Genomic DNA, 21,337 nt, shown 5'->3' with positions numbered 1-21,337 from the left:
CAAAAAGATGAAATTTATTCTGAAGCTAAGTTCAAAATCTTGTAGATGTAAATTCAGTGAGCACGTTCAACCCACACCGTTGTCTCAAACTTTGCCCGAAAGCTTGAGCCATGAAAAGAACAGGGAATACGATTAAAGAAGCTCTTAAAAACAGTTGAACATCTAACCAAAGAAAAAGATTAAAAATAAGTTAATTGAGTTTCTGTAATTTTAAACCACAAAAGAACAACTTTGACCAAGCTCACCAGTTTCTCAATGTCTAACCACTGTCTTCTACCATCCATCGCTAAACAGCGACAGTAGATGTCGGAATATATAGGTCCCTTTCAAGGCCATCATCAGTCCAACGAACATTACTGGGACAAGCAGACAGTGTATGCCCTTGAGATCCTGCAAGTATCACAACTTAAATTGTTATCTTCTCTAGACTTTGTAGTTCCCAATATTTAAAAGGAAGGAGGAGTAGAAAACAAACAGCTTCACGCATCAAAATTTTCCCACAAAAAATTAGTGACAACATTATTTTCTCACTAAAAGATCTCAAAAATATTAAAATATTTGGTGAAAAAAATATATTTCTCACAAATAATTTTATAATTAGTGATAAATTTTTTTCTTACCAAAAATGCCAAAATTTTGGTGACACCCAAAACAATTAGCAAGAAATTTTTGTTTCAAATTATTGAGTCTATAGTTCTTTTTTATAGTTGAGTTTGGAGAAAATTGAAGTTGAAAACTGAAACTATGATTAGAAAACACAAACAGACTTTGTTGAGAAGGTAAGATGTATTGCATTTGCGTCATTTAGTGGGTTTTTATCTAATGCTAGTCTAGTAGGGTTCAATTTAAATTGAGCTGATAACCTTAGATAATTTAGTTTTGAACCTAAGAAACATGGACACATACACACGACATGACACATTACAAGCTAAAGCGCCAATTTTTAAAACATGCAGGACATTGCATGTGGTAAACATGCACAAAATGTATGACTTTATGTATTTCTTATATGTCATCATACATATTTTATTTAATTCTTCCTGTTTCTTCTATTTGTGTTCTATTAGATCAACAATTGATATGCAATACTTGGAGGTAAATGATGATCAAGCCCACCCTGGACTGAAACCGGCCAAGTTGGTGGCCGGTTGTGATTGGCTACAGGTGTGGGACCCACAAACCTACAGCCGATCACAACTGATCACCTTGGTGTGTTTTGGCTAAGGAATGGGCCTAAATAGAAAAATTCATATTTCTGAAATAACTCATACTGAAAGATTGATTTTTTTATTTTAAATATTGTTTTACAAAAAAGCTAACTTTTCTCTTAACTATCAAATGATTAATTATGTGTTGTTATGTGTATCATTGATCACACTGAATGAATGATATAAATTCATAGATAATGTGATAGTAAAAGTAGCATTTGGCAATGTGTAACCATTATGGAGTTGTCAATGATGAGATTTTGAAAGAGAAATACCATCCACCTTGTTAGCATGATTCTGAAAAACTACATAAACTCCATGGATAATTGACAAATCAATGTTTTGACAAATAGAAAGATTAAAGAAGTATTTTCTAAATTAGTTGTGAATATAGTAAAAATGGTACCAGACATTTGACATTAAGTTCCCAAACAAGTTCATTGAACCAAAATGAAGTGCATGAGTGCATGTGTAATTTTTCTTTTTTTACAGATGAGAGTATTGAACACTGAAAAAGTCCACAAGGATTCCAAAGAGTCGGTTAAAAGTTCCAATCATCACAGCAAAAGTATAACAAGCTCAACTCTTATTTTCAGTAAAGTTTAGGACAGAGAGCTTTAAAGTTGGCCCATCAAATACTTAAATACATTGGTTTAGTTCCAATAAAATGGGAAAGGCTTGTATGTATGAGATTCATACAAACTCTTTTTTTTTTTTTTTTAAACAAATTCACCGAAAACAACAGCAACAATCAATTTCAAAAAATTATTGGTGATCTCAAACAAATTTCTACAAATCTCAACCAAACAACAACAATGTCAAGCAATCTCAAGCAAAGATTCCAAAATCTAAAGTAAATTTTAAACAAGAAATACCTATATTTCAATATGCCTACGAATTTGGTCTTGTGATATGTGATATGTGATATGCGATCTACGAATAGGGCTATAATCTGCGAGAAAGGTTTGTGATCCTTGATCCCGTCGACTGATGTTTACCGAAGAAGGGTTTGAGATGTTAGATCCTCGTCAACTGATGTTCACCGAAGAGAGATGAAAGAGATGGAGAGAAAGCGGGGGGTAGGATGTCGACTGTGAGAGACCAATCAACAACGAGAAGAGACCCTCGCTGATAGTCCCTTGTTCATCGAAGAGAACAATGGAGAGAGAGAGAGAGAGAGACTCTCACAATCGTTGATGAGAGAGACTGAGGAGGTCGGTGATGAGAAGCTTCTGGATTGGGAGAGCAAAAATGAGAGAGAGATGAGAGAATGAAAAGGATGGAGAGAGAGAGAGAGAGAGACCGAGTGGCCTGATGATCCAAAAAATAATAATTTTTAAGTAATTTTTTTTTTCAAACAATAATCTCTAAGTGATTTTTATTTTTCAATGGTGGAGTGAATTATATACTCCTATATATATTTTTAAATTTAAATTTTTTTTAGTTAGGTATAATATAAATATTTATTTTTTTTTATAAAACAAATTAAATAGTCATAAAAGACAAAAAAAAAAAAAGGGTAATGTCGGTGGTAGCACTGAAGGAGGAGAACAGGTAATGTCAGTGGCAGCACTGAAGGAGGAGAACAAGCTAAAGGAGGAAAGGGGGGGCTGAAGGTAGAGAATGTGTGTTTTGCAAGAGAGGGGTGAGAGGAAAACTGAAGCACCTCACCAAAAAAAAAAGGAGGGGGTAAATTAGTAGGTTTTTTTTTTTTTTTTTTTATTACCGCTAATATTACAAAGTTCTCTCTCCAAAATTAGTGATAAAATAATTTTCTCACCAAAAATGAAAATATATTTTTCATCAAATAGTTTTAAAATATTTAAAATCAATTTTTTTAAAAAAATATTTAAAATTATTGGTGATGAAAATAGATTCCTCACTAATAATTTTATAATTAGTGACAAATTTTTTTCTCATCAAAAGTCTCAAAATTTTGGCGTTACCCAAAAAGATTAAAGGGAAAACCTTTAGTGACGAAATTTAATTTTTCCTCACTTAAAAAGAAATATTTATTAACGAAAATAAATTTCGTCACCTATTATTTTTACTTTTTTTTATTATATATGATTGTAGCACGTCCGCGAGGGGGGACCTCGCTACAGTTCAGACTCGATTTGTGTCACGATTCTTAATCTGAACCAAAGAGTCCGAATCCGGCAAATCGTTTTGAGAAACTGATTTTTTGAAAAGAAGTGCCAAACATGGACTGCTTTGCCAGATACAGAGTCGCCACCTAAATATTTTAAAATGGGAGAATTTAGGAAACCCTGACTCGGTGCCAAAGGCCACGTGTCCGTCATCACCAAAGTTGCCTCGGCTCGGGAACTTGGGTACGATTGGGGAAGGTCAGCTATGAGCACCCCCTCTCGCCCGATCTGTAGATCGGCCTCTACTAACCATGATATCCGTTTTTGAAAACTTTATGTATTCTTAAACCAATTATTAGCCTAGAATTACTATGTTATGCGCACAGCAAACAAGTATAGACTAGATTGCCTAATTTGGAAATAAGCATTGCATATCCGTTTGTTTTGGAAAAATGTTTTGGAATTTGCTACCTGCAAGTAGGCTAAAACACGGATCTCAACGAGTGTTTCCAACTCAGACAATCCAACCTTCACCCACAGGCATTCAAACAGTTTATCACATAAGCATCTAGCCACATGATAAGCATGCCGTCATAATAGCATTCACACGCATGCGATATGCTAAAGCATGAAAATACTTACATCGTACTCCGTGCCAAAACAATAAACTAGTTAGCCAACATGCATGATCCTAGTTCATGTCAAATTGACTAATGCAACACATACAGGATGCAATTAGAGTAGGCTCGGCTAACCTAAACATGGCATGTGAAATGCAATCAATTGATGCACGTATTCAATTTGGAATTGAAATACAAATGCAGTTAGCATGATGTACCGAGCCCGGTGCGTGCGAGACAAATGCATAGATGCATGCATGCGCAGCATAAGGTATGCTAATTTAAACATGACCTATTACTAACCATCAAATCAGGTAAGTAAAAGGGAGAAAGAAGTGGGGGTTGGAAGACATGCACACACTCACCCACACTTATTACAAGTTTACCCTCGCTCAGAGGGACCGAAAGAATAATACAGTTCGAATAATGAATTAACTATCCTAGCCAATTAATTATTACAAATTACCTAATTAGTTAACAAATTAACTAAGCTAGGAAAGAAAAACAGATAAGCCGCCTCGGGAAAAGAGCCCAATGCGATGCATGCTCGGTTCTGCTCGGAAGTACACTGCCATACATGAGTTGCCTCTGTTTTCCCTGCTATACTCCTCTGAAGACTGTCAAAGTCTCAGAATTGCTTCCCTGGACACTGGGAGACACCACCGGCTGAGTAGAATATCCACCGGCAGTGGTATATGGTCACCGGCTGTTGGTGAAGATATCGGCCTAGGAGGGATTGCCGGTCGGCACTGAACACTGCCGGTCGGCAAAGAATGCCTGCAGATCCTGCAATCGACAGCAGCAGAGGGCAATTCAGAGCATGGCAATACAATTCAAGCAATGTATGCACCAATCCTATCCCTTATCATGTTAGTGGCTCAAAGGGACATGGTCCTTGGTTCTCGGACCATCAATCGCGCATTTCAATGCGTGGTGGCCCAAAGAATCAAGTATGCATTTTTGATATGGAATGCAATGCACATAAGCAAACCAATGGGACTCAACCTCTATCACAAGCATTTCAAGAGGCCAAGCATGCATGCGAATGGAACGCAATCCTAAGCATGTGAACTAAGGATGCGACATAGGAATGCAAGATGTACATGCAAGGTAAGCATGCAAGCAAGCAAAGGATGGATTTAAGCATGATTTAGGCAGCTCTAATTAGGCCCAAAACAGTGGCCAAAGTGCCCAAAAATGAAGGACTAATGGCATGCAAACATGCATGTATACAAGGACCAACACTTAGGCATAAAGGGACAATTCTCAAACACGCTTAGGAGGATGCAAACATGGACATATGGCATGCAAATTAAGCCTTGAAAATTATGCTATAGGAGGTGCCAAACCAAGCAAACAAGATAGGCTAAACCTTAGCATGCAAATGGCCCAAGTACTTGAAGCAAGTCAAGGGGGCTTAAACCATGGTTAAGCCAACCAAGCCTCACAAGGCCAAGAGGGCTTAAAACAGGTTCAAGGCAGACCTAGACCATGTAAAGGGGATCTCTAGATGGCATCTAAGTGGCTCAAATTCAAAAGCATGCACAATGGCCAAAACATGGAGCATGCAAGACAAGCTTTCAAAGCTTCAAAGAGGCATTCGAGGCAAGCATACAAGCATGTTAAAGGGACTGAAATAACATGGCAAATGGTCCCAACCCATTGAATTAAGGCAAGGATGCATGCTATACATTCACACACTTAAGGCCAACAAACCAAAAATGCAAAGGGGCTATACTAAGCATGCCTTGGTCGACCCAAACAACTAAGGACAGACCTCTAGCATGGCAATATATGCACAAAAGCTTCACAAAGCTAGACCTAAAACATGCTAGAACAATGATTTACAACCTAAGGCATGTTAAAGCCTAAATATGGCATTACAAGGTAGGTATGCTAAGCATGCATGGTGTACCAAAACCAATTAAAAACAGAAGCATATTATGACATAATAAGCACAAAAAACAGCCAAGGCATGGTCAACAAGAAGCTTAGCTAGGTGCTCCCTCAAGAGACCAAAAATGGTCCATTTCAAGGACAACAAGGAGAGGGGGTGGCCCTCTCCTCCCTAGGACCTCAAGGCACCATCCTCACCTCTGAAATCCCTCAAGATTTCAGTGGTGAGGAGGCCTAAACACCAAGGTCCCGGAGCTCACTCAAAATAGCACAAAATGGGGCCTCTCAAGGCCTAAAAGGGATCAAATACCTCCAAACCACAAAACACTCTAAACAAACTATTTAGAGGGCCTAAAAACAGAACTTTTTTATATTATACACTAAGCTCAAAAATAGTTCTAAGATAGGCAAAAATCGTATGCAAAAATGGGGAATAAAGGAGTAAGATTGTTACCCTTGAAGACCCTCTTCACAAATGAAGCTCCAGCAGCTTCTTTGAACTCAAAACAGCTCCCAAGCTTCAAGAACAAACCTCTGGCCCTTCAAGAATCAAGAAAAGGTGTAACACTATGTGTTTGTGTACAATAGTAAGACACAAACACACTTATACACACACAAAGGCCAAATGAGAGAGAGGTATAGAGATAGAATATGTATAAGTTCTAACCCTAGAACTCAAACCCTAAAATGGCTGTCTAAAAATCCAACCCTTGCAACAAGAGAGAAGACCTCTCTTTATAGAGCTTATTGTCTTGTAAAGCTTACAAGACAAGCTTCTAAAGAGAGAGATCCCTCCATACACGTGTATGGAGGGGAGCCAAATGCAAGACAACTGTATTAAAATATCTGCAAAAGCAGATGAACAGTGGTCGGCTGCACAAAATTGCCATTTTGACAAAATTGACTGCCGATCGACAACAAAGAATGCCGACCGGCAATATCTATTGCCGATGGCAACAAAACACCAGCCGGTGGCCTCTAGCCATGGCCGGTGATGTGTGGGGATGCCTCACAAGGTATTCCCTGCCCCTCCAAGGCAAAACACAAGTGTTTGGTGCAAAACCAGACACTAAACAGTCGAGTTCGGAGATCCTGAGGAAAGGCGCGTAGCCAAGACCTCCGGGAACTCCAAACGAACACAAACATAGATGATCACCGGGTGTTCAAACGGTGACGTCCAAGTCTTGAGGACGGTCAAAAATGGGGTGTCTACAGTTGCCCCTCTTTGACAGAACTTGAAAGTCATAACAATGACGGGAGTGAATGTCAAAGCCTAGAGACGACCCATTTTTGACAAGGCCGAAGACTTAGACAAACATGCAAGACAAACAAGGTATGCGCCTGAAGGCAGGGGCAAAATGCAAGACAATGCACGAAGCTGAGCATAACTTATGATCATGCGAAGAAAAGCTGTAACGGAGCACACATGCAACAGTTTTAAGCTAGCATACACCAAACTACACTACAATGCAGAAAGGATGTAAGAGAATTATGCAATTCTCGATACGTCTCACTCAGATGATACAATACCTGTGCGGCTCGCCTGGTTGCACCAGCCTCAAATGAACCGTACATATAATATCGTGCCTGTAAAGAAAACAACTCAACAGGTACGATGTTGTTAGCAACATGCATGACAATGCAAAAATGGATGCAAAATGATATGCAATATATACAAAACAATGTACAAACAATGCAAATAAAGATGCAATGGAATTGAAGCAATGCAAACTATATGCAAAGCAATTGAATCATGATCCAATCATGAGCAGTTCGAAACCACGCCTATGTCAAATAGATTGATGGAGGTAACAAGTCCGTCTACCATAGAACGGTCTACTGAACTATGAGTAATGTAGACGGGCACAAGAACAAGTATTGGGCAGAATGACATAAGTGGGGAAACGACCCGCTGGGGAAAGGACTACGATCCTAATGCTGGATGCAACAATTATATTACAATGTAATATATATATGGATATGCTGGGGAGATGGCAATGGACACGGCACGCGGGCCAAACCAAATTTTGCCTAGGCAAAGCATGTACGCATACAAGCCACGTCTAACATAGAACGGTCAACTGAACTATGCTCCGACATGAGAAGTATGGGCACATACCAAACCAAGCTCAACAGGGAAAGGCGCAAGCCATAGGCAGATGTGATGCAGTGAATGCATGCAAATAACAATGCAGTGGATATGGCACGCGGGCTAAACCAAATCTTGCCTAGGAAAGGCATGTACACGTACAAGCCGCGTCTAACATAGAACAGTCCACTGAATTATGTTTCGACGTGAAAAGTATGGGCACATACCAGACCAAGCTCAACATAGAAAGGCGCGAGCCATAAAGCTACAATGCAATATACACTACATGCAATGGAATGGAAATGCGATACAATGAATATGGCCTTCGGGCCAAACCAAATCTTGCCTAGGCAAAGCACGTACACGTACAAGCCGCGTCTAACATAGAACGGTCCACTGAACTATGTTTCGACGTGAAAAGTATGAGCACATACCAGACCAAGCTCAACAATGGAAAGGCGCGAGCCATAAAGCTACAATGCAATATACTCTACATGCGATGATGCATGACAACGCAACTATTTATTTTGTTTTGTTTTTGTTTTTAGAATGCAAATGATGCATGAAATGTATGGAATGCGCGCCAACACGCGGCTTTTGAGATGCACGTGAACTTGAATATGTGACGACGCGAGTCGCTTGAAATGCATGTATAATGCAACTTATCAAAAGTCGTTCGGGCACGACAAACACTGAAGGACTTGCACCTTCAGAGGATTTAGGGTCTCCTAGACCGTGGATATACCTGTGCGGCTCGTCTGGTTGCACCAGCCTCAAATGAACCGTACATGCAATATCGTGCCTGTAAAGAAAACAACTCAACAGGTACAATGTGATTAACAACATACGTATTAGTGTGCTCGAAATGCGTGACAACGCAAGGCAAGTGGGAAGCATAACAATGCTGTGAAGGCACAGATATGTAAGTGGAGCACGCGGTCTACGCAGGCAACGAAATCGATCATAAGCATGCGGTCTACGCAAGTAATAAAATTGAACATAAGAATGCGGTCTACGCAAGTAGAACATGCGGTCTACACAGGTAATGAAATTGAATGCAGACATGCGGCCCACGTAAGCAAAACATACAGTCTACGCAAGTAATGAATTTGAACAAACATGCGGTCTACGCAAGCAAAACATGCGGTCTACGCAAGTAATGGATTTGAACAAATATGCGGTCTACGCAAGCAAAACATGCGGTCTACGCAAGTAAAATATGCGGTCCACGCAAGGAAAACATGCGGTCTACGTAAGCAAAACATGCGGTCTACGCAAGTAATGAATTTGAACAAACATGCGGTCTACGCAAGCAAAACATGCGGTCTACGCAAGTAATGAATTTGATTAAACATGCGGTCTACGCAAGCAAAACATGCGGTCTACGCAAGTAATGAATTTGAACAAATATGCGGTCTACGCAAACAAAACATGCGGTCTACGCAAGTAATGAAATTGAACAAATATGCGGTCTACGCAAACAAAACATGCGGTCTACGCAAGTAATGAATTTGAACAAATATGCGGTCTACGCAAGTAATGAATTTGAACAAATATGCGGTCTACGCAAGCAAAACATGCGGTCTACGCAAGTAATGAAATTGAACAAACGTGCGGTCTACGCAAGCAAAACATGCGGTCTACGCAAGTAATGAATTTGAACAAATATGCGGTCTACGCAAGCAAAACATGCGGTCTACGCAAGTAATGAAATTGAACAAACGTGCGGTCTACGCAAGCAAAACGTACGGTCTACGCAAGTAATGAAATTGAACAAACGTGCGGTCTACGCAAGCAAAACATGCGGTCTACGCAAGTAATGAAATTGAACAAATATGCGGTCTACGCAAAACCGCGCGATGCGTTTTAGACGACGCGAGCGCACAAGACAGTGCGATTGATATGCGATACGCATGGGGCAACTTTTGAGTTTTGTAAAAGCCAAAAGGATACGAAAAGGATACACCTTGCACGAATTCGAGTGCCACGCACAGAAGACACGACCCGAGGTCACAATGGAGGCCGGTTGAGTGTCGGAGATGCACTTTCTTATACTTTTTTTGAGCTATGAAGACCCAAAACTACAGATCTGTCCCAAACAAGGATGCAGGAGGCTCACCGGCCGGAAGAGGAGGCCACCGGCTATCCATCGGCTACAAATACATTTCACCGGCCAAATATTTGGCCGACCAGCCAAAAATGTAGCCGACCGGCCAAAAGTGCCTAAATCGGGACAGATTCGACTTTTCACCTCGGGTCTTTTAAAATAGGGTTCCAAACCCTATTTTACACATCCTCCTTAGCCGAAAATCCATTCTCTCTCTCTCTAGAGCATTTTTCTCTCTTCTTTTCTCCGTTTCTTTGCGTTTCACGCCCGTTTCGTCGTTCGATTCGCGTATATCTTCGCGTTTCGAACATTTTCATCCGAATATTTCTTCATTTCGGTGCTTCCTTTGCCATTTCCACCTTTTGGGGTTTATTCCCCTCGAGTTCCTCTCGACTTGCGTGCCTTTTCCGCTTCCCGGCTTCTCGGGCCACTTTTCACCCTCTCGGGTTGACTTTCCGGTTGACTTTCCACATTTTCGCCTGGTTTTCCCTTTTTCGGCAATTTTCTCACCATTTTTGACATGGCCGACGATATTCCACAGGGTGGGACTCCCCCGGGTCACGAGATGGATCCCGGAGTTGAGCTCCTCCCATTGAGCGTCCGCCCGTTCGACCAGGCGACCTACCGGCCGGCGATTCATGTGCTACCTCCTGACGGACTTCGCTAGTTTCGGAGTTTCGACAGAGCGATGCCACCAGAGCTCCTCCTGTGTGAGCCTACATCTTACTTATCCTTCGGCGCTTCCGAGGTAACATTCCTTTCTCTGTTTTATTTTCCGCAACGTAGAATAAAAACTGCCATAGCTGATTACATTCTTTAACTGCTTGACTCAGATACACTGACACACTGTGCACTGTAGTTGATCGCAACCATACTGGCAACTGATATCTGTTTGAGGCTAACATGTGCACACACTGTAGTTTATTGCAATCACATCGATGCCCGATATCTGTTTGAATCTGAAAAACTTGCACGCACTGTAGTTTATTGCAATCACATCGATGCCCGATATCTGTTTGAATATGAAAAACTTGCACGCACTGTAGTTTATTGCAATCACATCGATGCCCGATATCTGTTTGAATCTGAAAAACTTGCACGCATGCTATATTTGCACCGAACCACGCCAACACGTTGACACATCACACGTTGTAGCTCACTATAAGCACACCGGCACCTGGGATCTGTTTGAATCTAAAAAACTTGCACGCATGCTATATTTATACTGAATCCTGAATGCCCTTCAAAACTAGTATATTCAGTATTGCCTCGTAATTATTTGTTTGAAAACAGGGGGATTCCCATACCGTCCGCGGGTATGGGAACATTGCCGCTCGGGACTGGTATGCTGAGCTTCCCGACGCGATTCGCCACATTGTGGACCAGGCGGGCTTCGGCGCTTTCTGCCGGGGATTATCCAGACTCACGACCTGCAGGCCTTTGCTCGCCGCTCTAGTGGAGAGGTGGTGGGACACCACCGACTCGTTCCATTTATCTGCGACGGGAGACATGACGATGACTCCCTATGACTTCTCGATGCTCACTGGCATCGGGGTAGGGGGTGATCCGATCCCCTTCGACACTGATATGGGCGAGTGGACTGCCGCTCAGATCTATCTGCTTGGCGAGGTGCCACCTCTCGCTCGTCCGGGCTTTGTTCGCTATTCCTGGTTCGAGGTGCAGTTCAGGGTCCAGCCCGCGTTGGTGGAAGAGGCGCAGATGACCCAGGAGGCCGTGGAGAGTTATGCGCGCGGCTTTCTCATGTTCCTGCTGGGGACGATCATTTTCGCCAACCGGGCGAACACCGTGCCCCTCTGCTTGCTTAGTGCACTAGTGGATGTCAGGCAGGTCTTGCACTATGATTGGGGTGGCGCCGCTCTGGCCACACTCTATGGGTATATGAGCTCGGCTTCCCGTGGCAGCAGACAGTTGCTCGGAGGCTACTGGCGTGCTTGGGAGGTACGTTTCTTCTCCTTTTTTCATTTCTGTTTTTCTATCTTCTGTACTTTGTACTGTATTCTGTATTGCACACTGTAGTCTGCTTTTCACTAACTGTATACTGCACACACGGCGCACACATGTACTCTGCTTTACACTGACTGTACACTGCTCACACTGTACACTGTACACAATACACTGTCTGCGCAACACACTGTACAACATGTGGCCCTGCTATTCCTGTTTTATCTAGCATTCCGCTCTTATCTGATAATCATATTGATGTTTTCTCTACAGTTGTGGGTCTATGCCTACTTTCCCAGGCTCGCACCTGTACCAGACACGGAGATCCCCCTCGTCGTCCCATTCTCGCGACGCTTCGACGTGAGATGTGTGCGGAGGCCACGAGAGACATTTAGCTTCTTTCGCCGCTACTTCGACACTATCACCCCAGTCGAGGTATGTTTTATTTTAGAATTTATCTAAGCCTTGCTTTTCATTGCATATTTCAATAACGATGGATAACAAACTGTATGTCACTTTCAGATCACTTGGCGACCTTGGGCTCCGTTGCCGGCGACAATTCGGGATCGATTTGCCGGTGCTGAGGAGACCTTGCGTTTCCGGATCCTACTGGAGGGCCCGATCTGTCGGGCTTGATACCTGGGCGAGAGTTTCCTACGCCAGACCCTAGGGTTGTCGGAGCAGATAGTCCCGGTTCACCCTCCTGAGGACATGAGGGAGACCGAGAGACTCACTACCGAGCAGATGGCCGATTATACTATCGGCTGGGAGGCGACTCGCTTCAGAGGCATCGGCAACTACAGAGAGTACGTGCAGACGTACATTATGCGGTCTCTGAGCGGCAGCCGTCGAGCTGAGGGAGCCAGGCCCGTGGCGCCGGCAGCTAGGGCAGGAGCAGGAGCTTCGAGGAGGGCTCGAGTTCGTGGCAGGGGCGGAGTTCAGGGAGGACGGGGGACCGGTTGGCCTGTTCTGCCCACTTCACTGACGTACAGAGGACAGGGTGGGGCGACCTACCAGATCCCCTTTGCTCCTCCCCCGACTGATCATGAGTTAGCCGGTATCTCCGACTTGCCTCCGGTATGTATTACTTCATTTTGCATCTTGCATTGGCATTTCATTTCAGTTTATTTGATATTTCGCGGAATACTGATATATCTTGTACTTTTGCAGGCGTCCTCTGAGTACACCCGACAGTCCGTGGAGTTGAATGCCTCCATGATGGGGATGCTACAGCGGACCTTTGACCTCCTGGCCCTCTACAGTATTCCGGTATGCTCTTCTGATCACGGCCTCAAATCACTCACAAGCTGATTCACGTAATCTGATGCACGACACGACACCTGACACACTAATCTCATAGCATCTGATACACTGCATACACTGCATTCTGTACTGTACTCTGCACTGATAAACTGCTCACGGCATTCACACACTGTACTCATACACTGCGTCATCCTGCACTGATAAACTGTCCACGTCATTCACACACTGTACTCATACACTGCATTCTGCACTGACAAACTGTCCTCAGTATACTGATGCATTTGCCTTTTATGTACTTTTTCAGCCTCCCTTCCAGATTCCCATTGTAGGAGGTGCTCCAGCTGGACCTTCCGTCCCCGCCCGAGGGAGAGATGAGGAGGGCAGAGTATTCCCCCGCACCAAGGCGGGGCGCACTCATGTCGGGAGTAGTTCGCGGGCTCCAGTCCCTGATGATGATGATGAGAAGGAGTTGGAGGCGGCGGCGGAGTCGGAGGCGGAGTCGGAGTCGGAGGAGACCGAAGGCAGCACTAGCTCGGGCTCTAATGACGATGCTGATGATGCTCCTGGACCTTCGTCCAGGAAGAGGACTAGGACAGACCGATAGCCCTCGGAGCCGCTTGACATGGATATAGATTTTTGTTGTTTTTCTTCTTTCTTGTACTTTTCCCTTTTGTTGGTAGTTAGGATACTTTGTACTGCCGCAGGCGGATTTTTGTTTCCAAAACTTGTGTACTTGAAAAGATGATGAAATGAAACAGGCTTTTTATCTGAAAAAGTGTTTACATCCGTATATCTTTACGTTTCATGCTTTGCATTGCATCACACCATATTACACCTCAATGTAAATGAAATTGATTGGTTGTCTGAGAATTGAACACTTGCACTGTAATAATCAGATAACTAAACAGCCAACAGCAAAAATAACCCAAGCAACCCACTTCCTAATTCTGGACACACATCCCTTACTCTACTGGGGATTAATCTGTATACAGCCCGCAACACAGCATTTAGTTCATTTTGCACACAACAAATCCTGAACAAACAGCCCAATCTGACAAGACGGACTATGGGGATGAAACTAGCTGAAGTTGAAGCACACTCAGATGTCCCAATTTTTTTTGTTCTTTTACTTCGCACAGATGTAGAGAATGGCATAGCACTCTGAGCATAAACGATTTTTGAAATAAAACGGATTTTCGAACCGGGGTATCGAGCCTACAACTGAACACAGTGGGGAGTACTCAAACAGAAGGGTACACGACCTAAATACAACGAGGCACGCTCGGAAAAGACTCAAAACAAAGGTTGAGGTAACAAAAGACACGACACACAGACGCGTTAACGGAGACGGGGGACCTCAGATCACGAGGAGCCAACTTCTCTGGGTATTGTTTCTCACCCTTTTCTCATTTGTGATTCTCACATCACTCTGGCACTCAAGCTCGTTTTTTTTTTTTTCTCTCAAAACCCTTTGGCTCGCTTTTTCTCTCAACTTACACCTCTCTATTCTTTATTCTCTCATTTTTATCCCTCCACGGGGTGATTGATGGATAAATAGGAAGGTGTGGGTTCATGCTCAACACCGTTAGCTCACAGCTATTTCTTCTGGTGGATAGAGTGCCTTCCTGGCAAGCATGTTGACGACGGGAGAAAGACAGAACGCCTGACTCAACTGTGCCCCTAGTTCATCATTTTGACCATTTTTTTGTTTTGATTTTCTACTAAAACAGTTTTGATCAAGATGAGAGTCGGATTAACGTACTTGTTCGATTTTTGATTTGAAAACCATGCAAGTTAGGCTATAAGCACTGAAAATTTTCCTTTTTGGGTCCAAGAAAATGGTCCAGTTTTGGAAAATGAAATAGTTTTCGAGAAAATAGTCAACCTCAGTAAAAATTTTCAAAAACTATTTTGCAAACAGTCAATGCTCAACGAGCATGGAACTTACTCTTTGAGATGCGCAACCTCGGATCGGAGGTAATGGAAAATTGCCCCTGGCTTGAAAGGGGTGGATGGCAACGGAAAGTTGCCCCTAGTTTGAATGGCGGCTCACGACGACTCGTGGCAACGGAAAGTTGCCCCTTGTTTGGATGGTGCCGCAGCAGTCCGCAAACAGTCTTCATTGGTGGTGGTCGAACTCTTGGACACAGAGATGACGAAGACGGTTATAACACATATATGGGCACAGTCACCTGGGAAGGTGTTGGCGACTGGACTTTGGGATGAAGTCGAAACCATTGTATGGACTGAGATGCTATGAAAGCGTTGGGGGCTGGACTTCAGGATGAAGTTGCCTACGTATCCCAAACATGGGAATCAAGCCTCACGTAGTTCCGGTTAAGGTACACTCGGGTATTTTAACCTTCACTTTCTCAGGCTCTAACTTTTGCCAAGGTGCCCAATGCGGGTTTTCGACCTTGCGAGCTTCTTTTCATTTTCTTTTTTTTTTACTTTTTTTTCTCTTCTCTTTTTTTTTTTTTTGCATTTTCTTTCTTCCTTTCTTTTTTTCTTTTCTTTTGCATTATTATTTTTTTGTTCTTTTTTTGTATTTTTCTCTTGCTCTAACTTTTGCCTGGGTCGCCCTTCCGGGTTTTCGGCCCAGCAAGCCTCTCAAAGGGTGAAAGTGTAACAAGTCCATGCCAAATGGTTTTTGAAGTTGAAGCCTCTCTATATCTAGGAGAACGGCTGTTGCAATGATTTGTAGGAGAATCCATCATGGCTACTCCACGAGCTTCTTCTGGTGAGATCTAATCTTTCTGATTCGGCTTTGGTGCCTCTTGTTCGAGGGCTGCTTCTGATCTGGCCATACAGACCTTGCATGACGTTTGACTGTTGAATGTTCCGAATGAGTTCGAGGTTCAAGACAATAGGTCGAATCTTGAGGCTGAGAGCGATCTTAGGCTGCACAATCTCAAGAGCGATCCCACATAGGTCCACACAGGGCTGCGTAAAACATTTGTTTTTGAAAGTTTTTAAGAAAGCGATAAATTGCTCGCGCCAAAGATAGCGTGGGACCAATCTGGATCAAGCCAGGATCCTTCTCAATACTCACGCCGACAAGCATGATTTCATTCATAAAAAGGCTTAGCATGCCTCTCATTTTCTCAATTTGATCAAAGTTTTGCAAAACCCGAGGAATTCCTTCCTCTTCATTTTTATCACCGCAGTGTTCAAAAGGGGTTTTTTGAAAAACTTAGGTTAATGCAATGAGTTTGGCGCGTAGGAGAGCAAGCGAGATATACTGTCAGCCCAATCAAATCCTCTGGCACAACTAACTTACACTGAAAGCAAGCATGAAAATGAGATAGCCACAGCTGTTTCATTCAGATCTGTTGGTGTAATTGGCTCCTCGACAAAAATAGACTCAAAAACAAAAACGGGTGATTACAAAACAAATCGGTGTTCGAGGCAACAACCCCAGAATCACCTGGTATTCTATATAAAAGGGACTGACTCGCTACAACAAGACAAACCCTTAAGCAAAAAGACTGACTCAAGACAAAGAGACAGACTCAAAACAAAAGACTGACTCGATACCCAAGCCAGAATTTACAAGACTAGCGTTCACAGATGCTCAAAAATGCGTGCCAGACGCCACATCCAAAATATACCAAATGCCGCCCGCAGGTGGTTCACTTTCTGATTACATACTTGCAGTATCTGTGTCCTCAAAATCCAATAGCTGGGTGGTAACGGACTTGGCTGAGGTGGGCGGGAGGATAACCTCGTTGTCAATCAAATCTTGCACCTCATGACGGAGGCGGAAACAATTGTCGGTAGCATGGCCTGTCTGCTGGTGGTACGCGCAGTACTGAGCAGCATCATGCGTAGCAGGGAGATTCTTCGGGAAAGGCCGAGGCTCCAAGGGTTTAAGGTGTCCCCTCTCGGCAAGGATCTAAAGTGCCTTAGATAGAGGCATGTAGAGAGCATGAAAGGTCCTGCGCCCTCGGGGCAGGTACTTTGAAATCTGAGCGTTTTTACTAGCCGCACAAGCAAAAGGGTCAGCAGGCACTGCTTTGGCTTTCTGGTCTTTCCCAGGTGCAGGGGCGGGAATAGGAGAAACTGTTCTGGCATGACGGGGCCTATCCCGATTTTCTGACTGACTTGAACTCCCCTCAGGTAGAGTGGGGAAAGCATCCTCCACAGTTTTTGCCACGGCTGCGGACACCTGTTGCTTGTTCATTCCCGCGGCTTTCAAAGCCTTGACTGCCCACAGCAGTTGTTCACTGGGATCGGCATCTGCCTTCACTTTGTTCTTGCCTCTGGCCTCAGCCTGGTCAAGGGTTTGGTTTGATGTTGATATGTCATTACCATAGCTAGAGGCCATCTCCGGTTGGCTAAGTTCAATCACAATTCGCCCTAACAGCGGGGGCTCCTGGGGTACAAAACTCCCGGCATATGGTGCGGCTGGAGGTGAAGCTGACATTCCGTAGGCGAGATCCGCCACAGACCTTTGGAGATCACCTATCATCCCCATTAGTTCAAATGTAGTAGGCTCGCGAGCCTGGTATAGCTAGGGGGCCCAGACCGGGTGCACGATAGGCGACCTGGGTGGATGTGGCATATCAATATTGGTCTCACTTTGCAAAGTGATCCCTTGCTCTAATGCAGCTATCATAACCACGATCTCTTCTGAATTCTGCGTCATTATAAGTCCTGCCTCAGCAAGGGGGAACACTAGCTATCCTGTACCAGCTGTCCGAACTGAAAGAGACAACAAGCAGCATTTCAGCCCAAATGGATCAAACACAGGTGTAGCTGAACAACTATACTCTACTGCTGATCACTGTTCCCCAGAAATCACTGTCCCCAAAACTGAACCTGATACCCGCAGATAATTGATTCTCATAAACTGACACTGATGCCTTCAGATCTGATACTCAAACTTGCAAACTGATATGTACATTCCTGTAGAGATACACTCTAAAAGCACATAGCAAGTAAAGAGAGCCAAAACACCCCTATGTTGGGGTAAGGTTTCCCTGTCTTATTTTGTCAGGAGCTAGGGTTTCATTATGCACGCAGCAGTTTTCAAACAACCTAACATCGGGTAAGCAGCCTGTCCTAACTTGGAATGGTTACTATGGATCCGAATATGCACTAGGTCGAATGGTCGAAGAGGGTGCCTCGGTAAAACCGGGGTTTGTGTTCCCATACTGTCAGAGCCCATAACTGGTCAGCCTTATGGTCATGCCTTGACAAGACAAGCCTCCGGCAAACCGTTCAGGAATGGTAGATGGCAAACACTGTGTTCCTAGGCGCACCAATGCACATGCAATGCAAAGAGACACATAAATGAGATCAAAACAGGATATCATAAGTTCGAGTCAAGCTCTCTAAATAATCCCCAGCAGAGTCGCCAGAAACTGCAGCACGTCTGCGAGGGGGGACCTCACTACAATTCGGACTCGATTTGTGTCACGGTTCTTAATCTGAACCAAAGAGTCCGAATCCGGCAAATCGTTTTGAGAAACAGATTTTTTGAAAAGAAGTGCCAAACATGGACTGCTTTGCCAGATACAGAGTCGCCACCTAAATATTTTAAAATGGGAGAATTTAGGAAACCCTGAGCTCGGTTCTGCTCGGAAGTACACTGCCATACATGAGCTGCCTCTGTTTTCCCTGCTATACTCCTCTGAAGACTGTCAAAGTCTCAGAATTGCTTCCCTGGACACTGGGAGACACCACCGGCTGAGTAGAATATCCACCGGCAGTGGTATATGGTCACCGACTGTTGGTGAAGATATCGGCCTAGGAGGGATTGCCGGTCGGCACTGAACACTGCCAGTCGGCAAAGAATGCCTGCAGAACCTGCAATCGACAGCAGCAGAGGGCAATTCAGAGCATGGCAATACAATTCAAGCAATGTATGCACCAATCCTATCCCTTATCATGTTAGTGGCTCAAAGGGACATGGTCCTTGGTTCTCGGACCATCAATCGCGCATTTCAATGCGTGGTGGCCCAAAGAATCAAGTATGCATTTTTGATATGGAATGCAATGCACATAAGCAAACCAATGGGACTCAACATCTATCACAAGCATTTCAAGAGGCCAAGCATGCATGCGAATGGAACGCAATCCTAAGCATGTGAACTAAGGATGCGACATAGGAATGCAAGATTTACATGCAAGGTAAGCATGCAAGCAAGCAAAGGATGGATTTAAGCATGATTTAGGCAGCTCTAATTAGGCCCAAAACAGTGGCCAAAGTGCCCAAAAATGAAGGACTAATGGCATGCAAACATGCATGTATACAAGGACCAACACTTAGGCATAAAGGGACAATTCTCAAACACGCTTAGGAGGATGCAAACATGGACATATGGCATGCAAATTAAGCCTTGAAAATTATGCTATAGGAGGTGCCAAACCAAGCAAACAAGATAGGCTAAACCTTAGCATACAAATGGCCCAAGTACTTGAAGCAAGTCAAGGGGGCTTAAACCATGGTTAAGCCAACCAAGCCTCACAAGGCCAAGAGGGCTTAAAACAGGTTCAAGGCAGACCTAGACCATGTAAACGGGATCTCTAGATGGCATCTAAGTGGCTCAAATTCAAAAGCATGCACAATGGCCAAAACATGGAGCATGCAAGACAAGCTTTCAAAGCTTCAAAGAGGCATTCGAGGCAAGCATACAAGCATGTTAAAGGGACTGAAATAACATGGCAAATGGTCCCAACCCACTGAATTAAGGCAAGGATGCATGCTATACATTCACACACTTAAGGCCAACAAACCAAAAATGCAAAGGGGCTATACTAAGCATGCCTTGGTCGACCCAAACAACTAAGGACAGACCTCTAGCATGGCAATATATGCACAAAAGCTTCACAAAGCTAGACCTAAAACATGCTAGAACAATGATTTACAACCTAAGGCATGTTAAAGCCTAAACATGGCATTACAAGGTAGGTATGCTAAGCATGCATGGTGTACCAAAACCAATTAAAAACAGAAGCATATTATGACATAATAAGCACAAAAAACAGCCAAGGCATGGTCAACAAGAAGCTTAGCTAGGTGCTCCCTCAAGAGACCAAAAATGGTCCATTTCAAGGACAACAAGGAGAGGGGGTGGCCCTCTCCTCCCTAGGACCTCAAGGCACCATCCTCACCTCTGAAATTCCTCAAGATTTCAGTGGTGAGGAGGCCCAAACACCAAGGTCCCGGAGCTCACTCAAAATAGCACAAAATGGGGCCTCTCAAGGCCTAAAAGGGATCAAATACCTCCAAACCACAAAACACTCTAAACAAACTATTTAGAGGGCCTAAAAACCGAACTTTTTTATATTATACACTAAGCTCAAAAATAGTTCTAAGATAGGCAAAAATCGTATGCAAAAATGGGGAATAAAGGAGTAAGATTGTTACCCTTGAAGACCCTCTTCACAAATGAAGCTCCAGCAGCTTCTTTGAACTCAAAACAGCTCCCAAGCTTCAAGAACAAACCTCTGGCCCTTCAAGAATCAAAAAAAGGTGTAACACTATGTGTTTGTGTACAATAGTAAGACACAAACACACTTATACACACACAAAGGCCAAATGAGAGAGAGGTATAGAGATAGAATATGTATAAGTTCTAACCCTAGAACTCAAACCCTAAAATGGTTGTCTAAAAATCCAACCCTTGTAACAAGAGAGAAGACCTCTCTTTATAGAGCTTATTGTCTTGTAAAGCTTACAAGACAAGCTTCTAAAGAGAGAGATCCCTCCATACACGTGTATGGAGGGGAGCCAAATGCAAGACAGCTGTATTAAAATATCTGCAAAAGCAGATGAACAGTGGTCGGCTGCACAAAATTGCCATTTTGACAAAATTGACTGCCGACCGGCAACAAAGAATGCCGACCGGCAATATATATTGCCGATGGCAACAAAACACCAGCCAGTGGCCTCTGGCCATGGCCGGTGATGTATGGGGATGCCTCACAAGGTATTCCCTGCCCCTCCAAGGCAAAACACAAGTGTTTGGTGCAAAACCAGACACTAAACAGTCGAGTTCGGAGATCCTGAGGCAAGGCGTGTAGCCGAGACCTCTGGGAACTCCAAACGAACACAAACATAGATGATCACCGGGTGTTCAAACGGTGACGTCCAA

The 21,337-nt window shown here is 43.7% G+C and overlaps 1 protein-coding gene across 1 annotated transcript in view; it reads right to left on the bottom strand.

Moving 5' to 3' along the window:
- Positions 1-286: 286 nt before the first annotated feature.
- The window catches only part of LOC145806826 (uncharacterized), a 40,387-nt gene continuing 19,336 nt past the window's right edge, over positions 287-21,337 (bottom strand). The window contains exon 4 of the mRNA XM_082904654.1: positions 287-390. Within this exon, the coding sequence (XP_082760780.1) occupies positions 287-390 (104 nt within the window). The remainder of the gene's footprint in view (positions 391-21,337) is intronic.

The sequence above is a fragment of the Camellia sinensis genome, chromosome 14 (assembly GCF_055761805.1).
Source record: "Camellia sinensis isolate YWXY chromosome 14, ASM5576180v1, whole genome shotgun sequence".
In the NCBI taxonomy this organism is placed as follows: domain Eukaryota; kingdom Viridiplantae; phylum Streptophyta; class Magnoliopsida; order Ericales; family Theaceae; genus Camellia; species Camellia sinensis.
The sequence above is the reverse complement of the archived record's forward strand: the minus strand, read 5'-3'. Positions and strand labels throughout refer to the sequence as shown.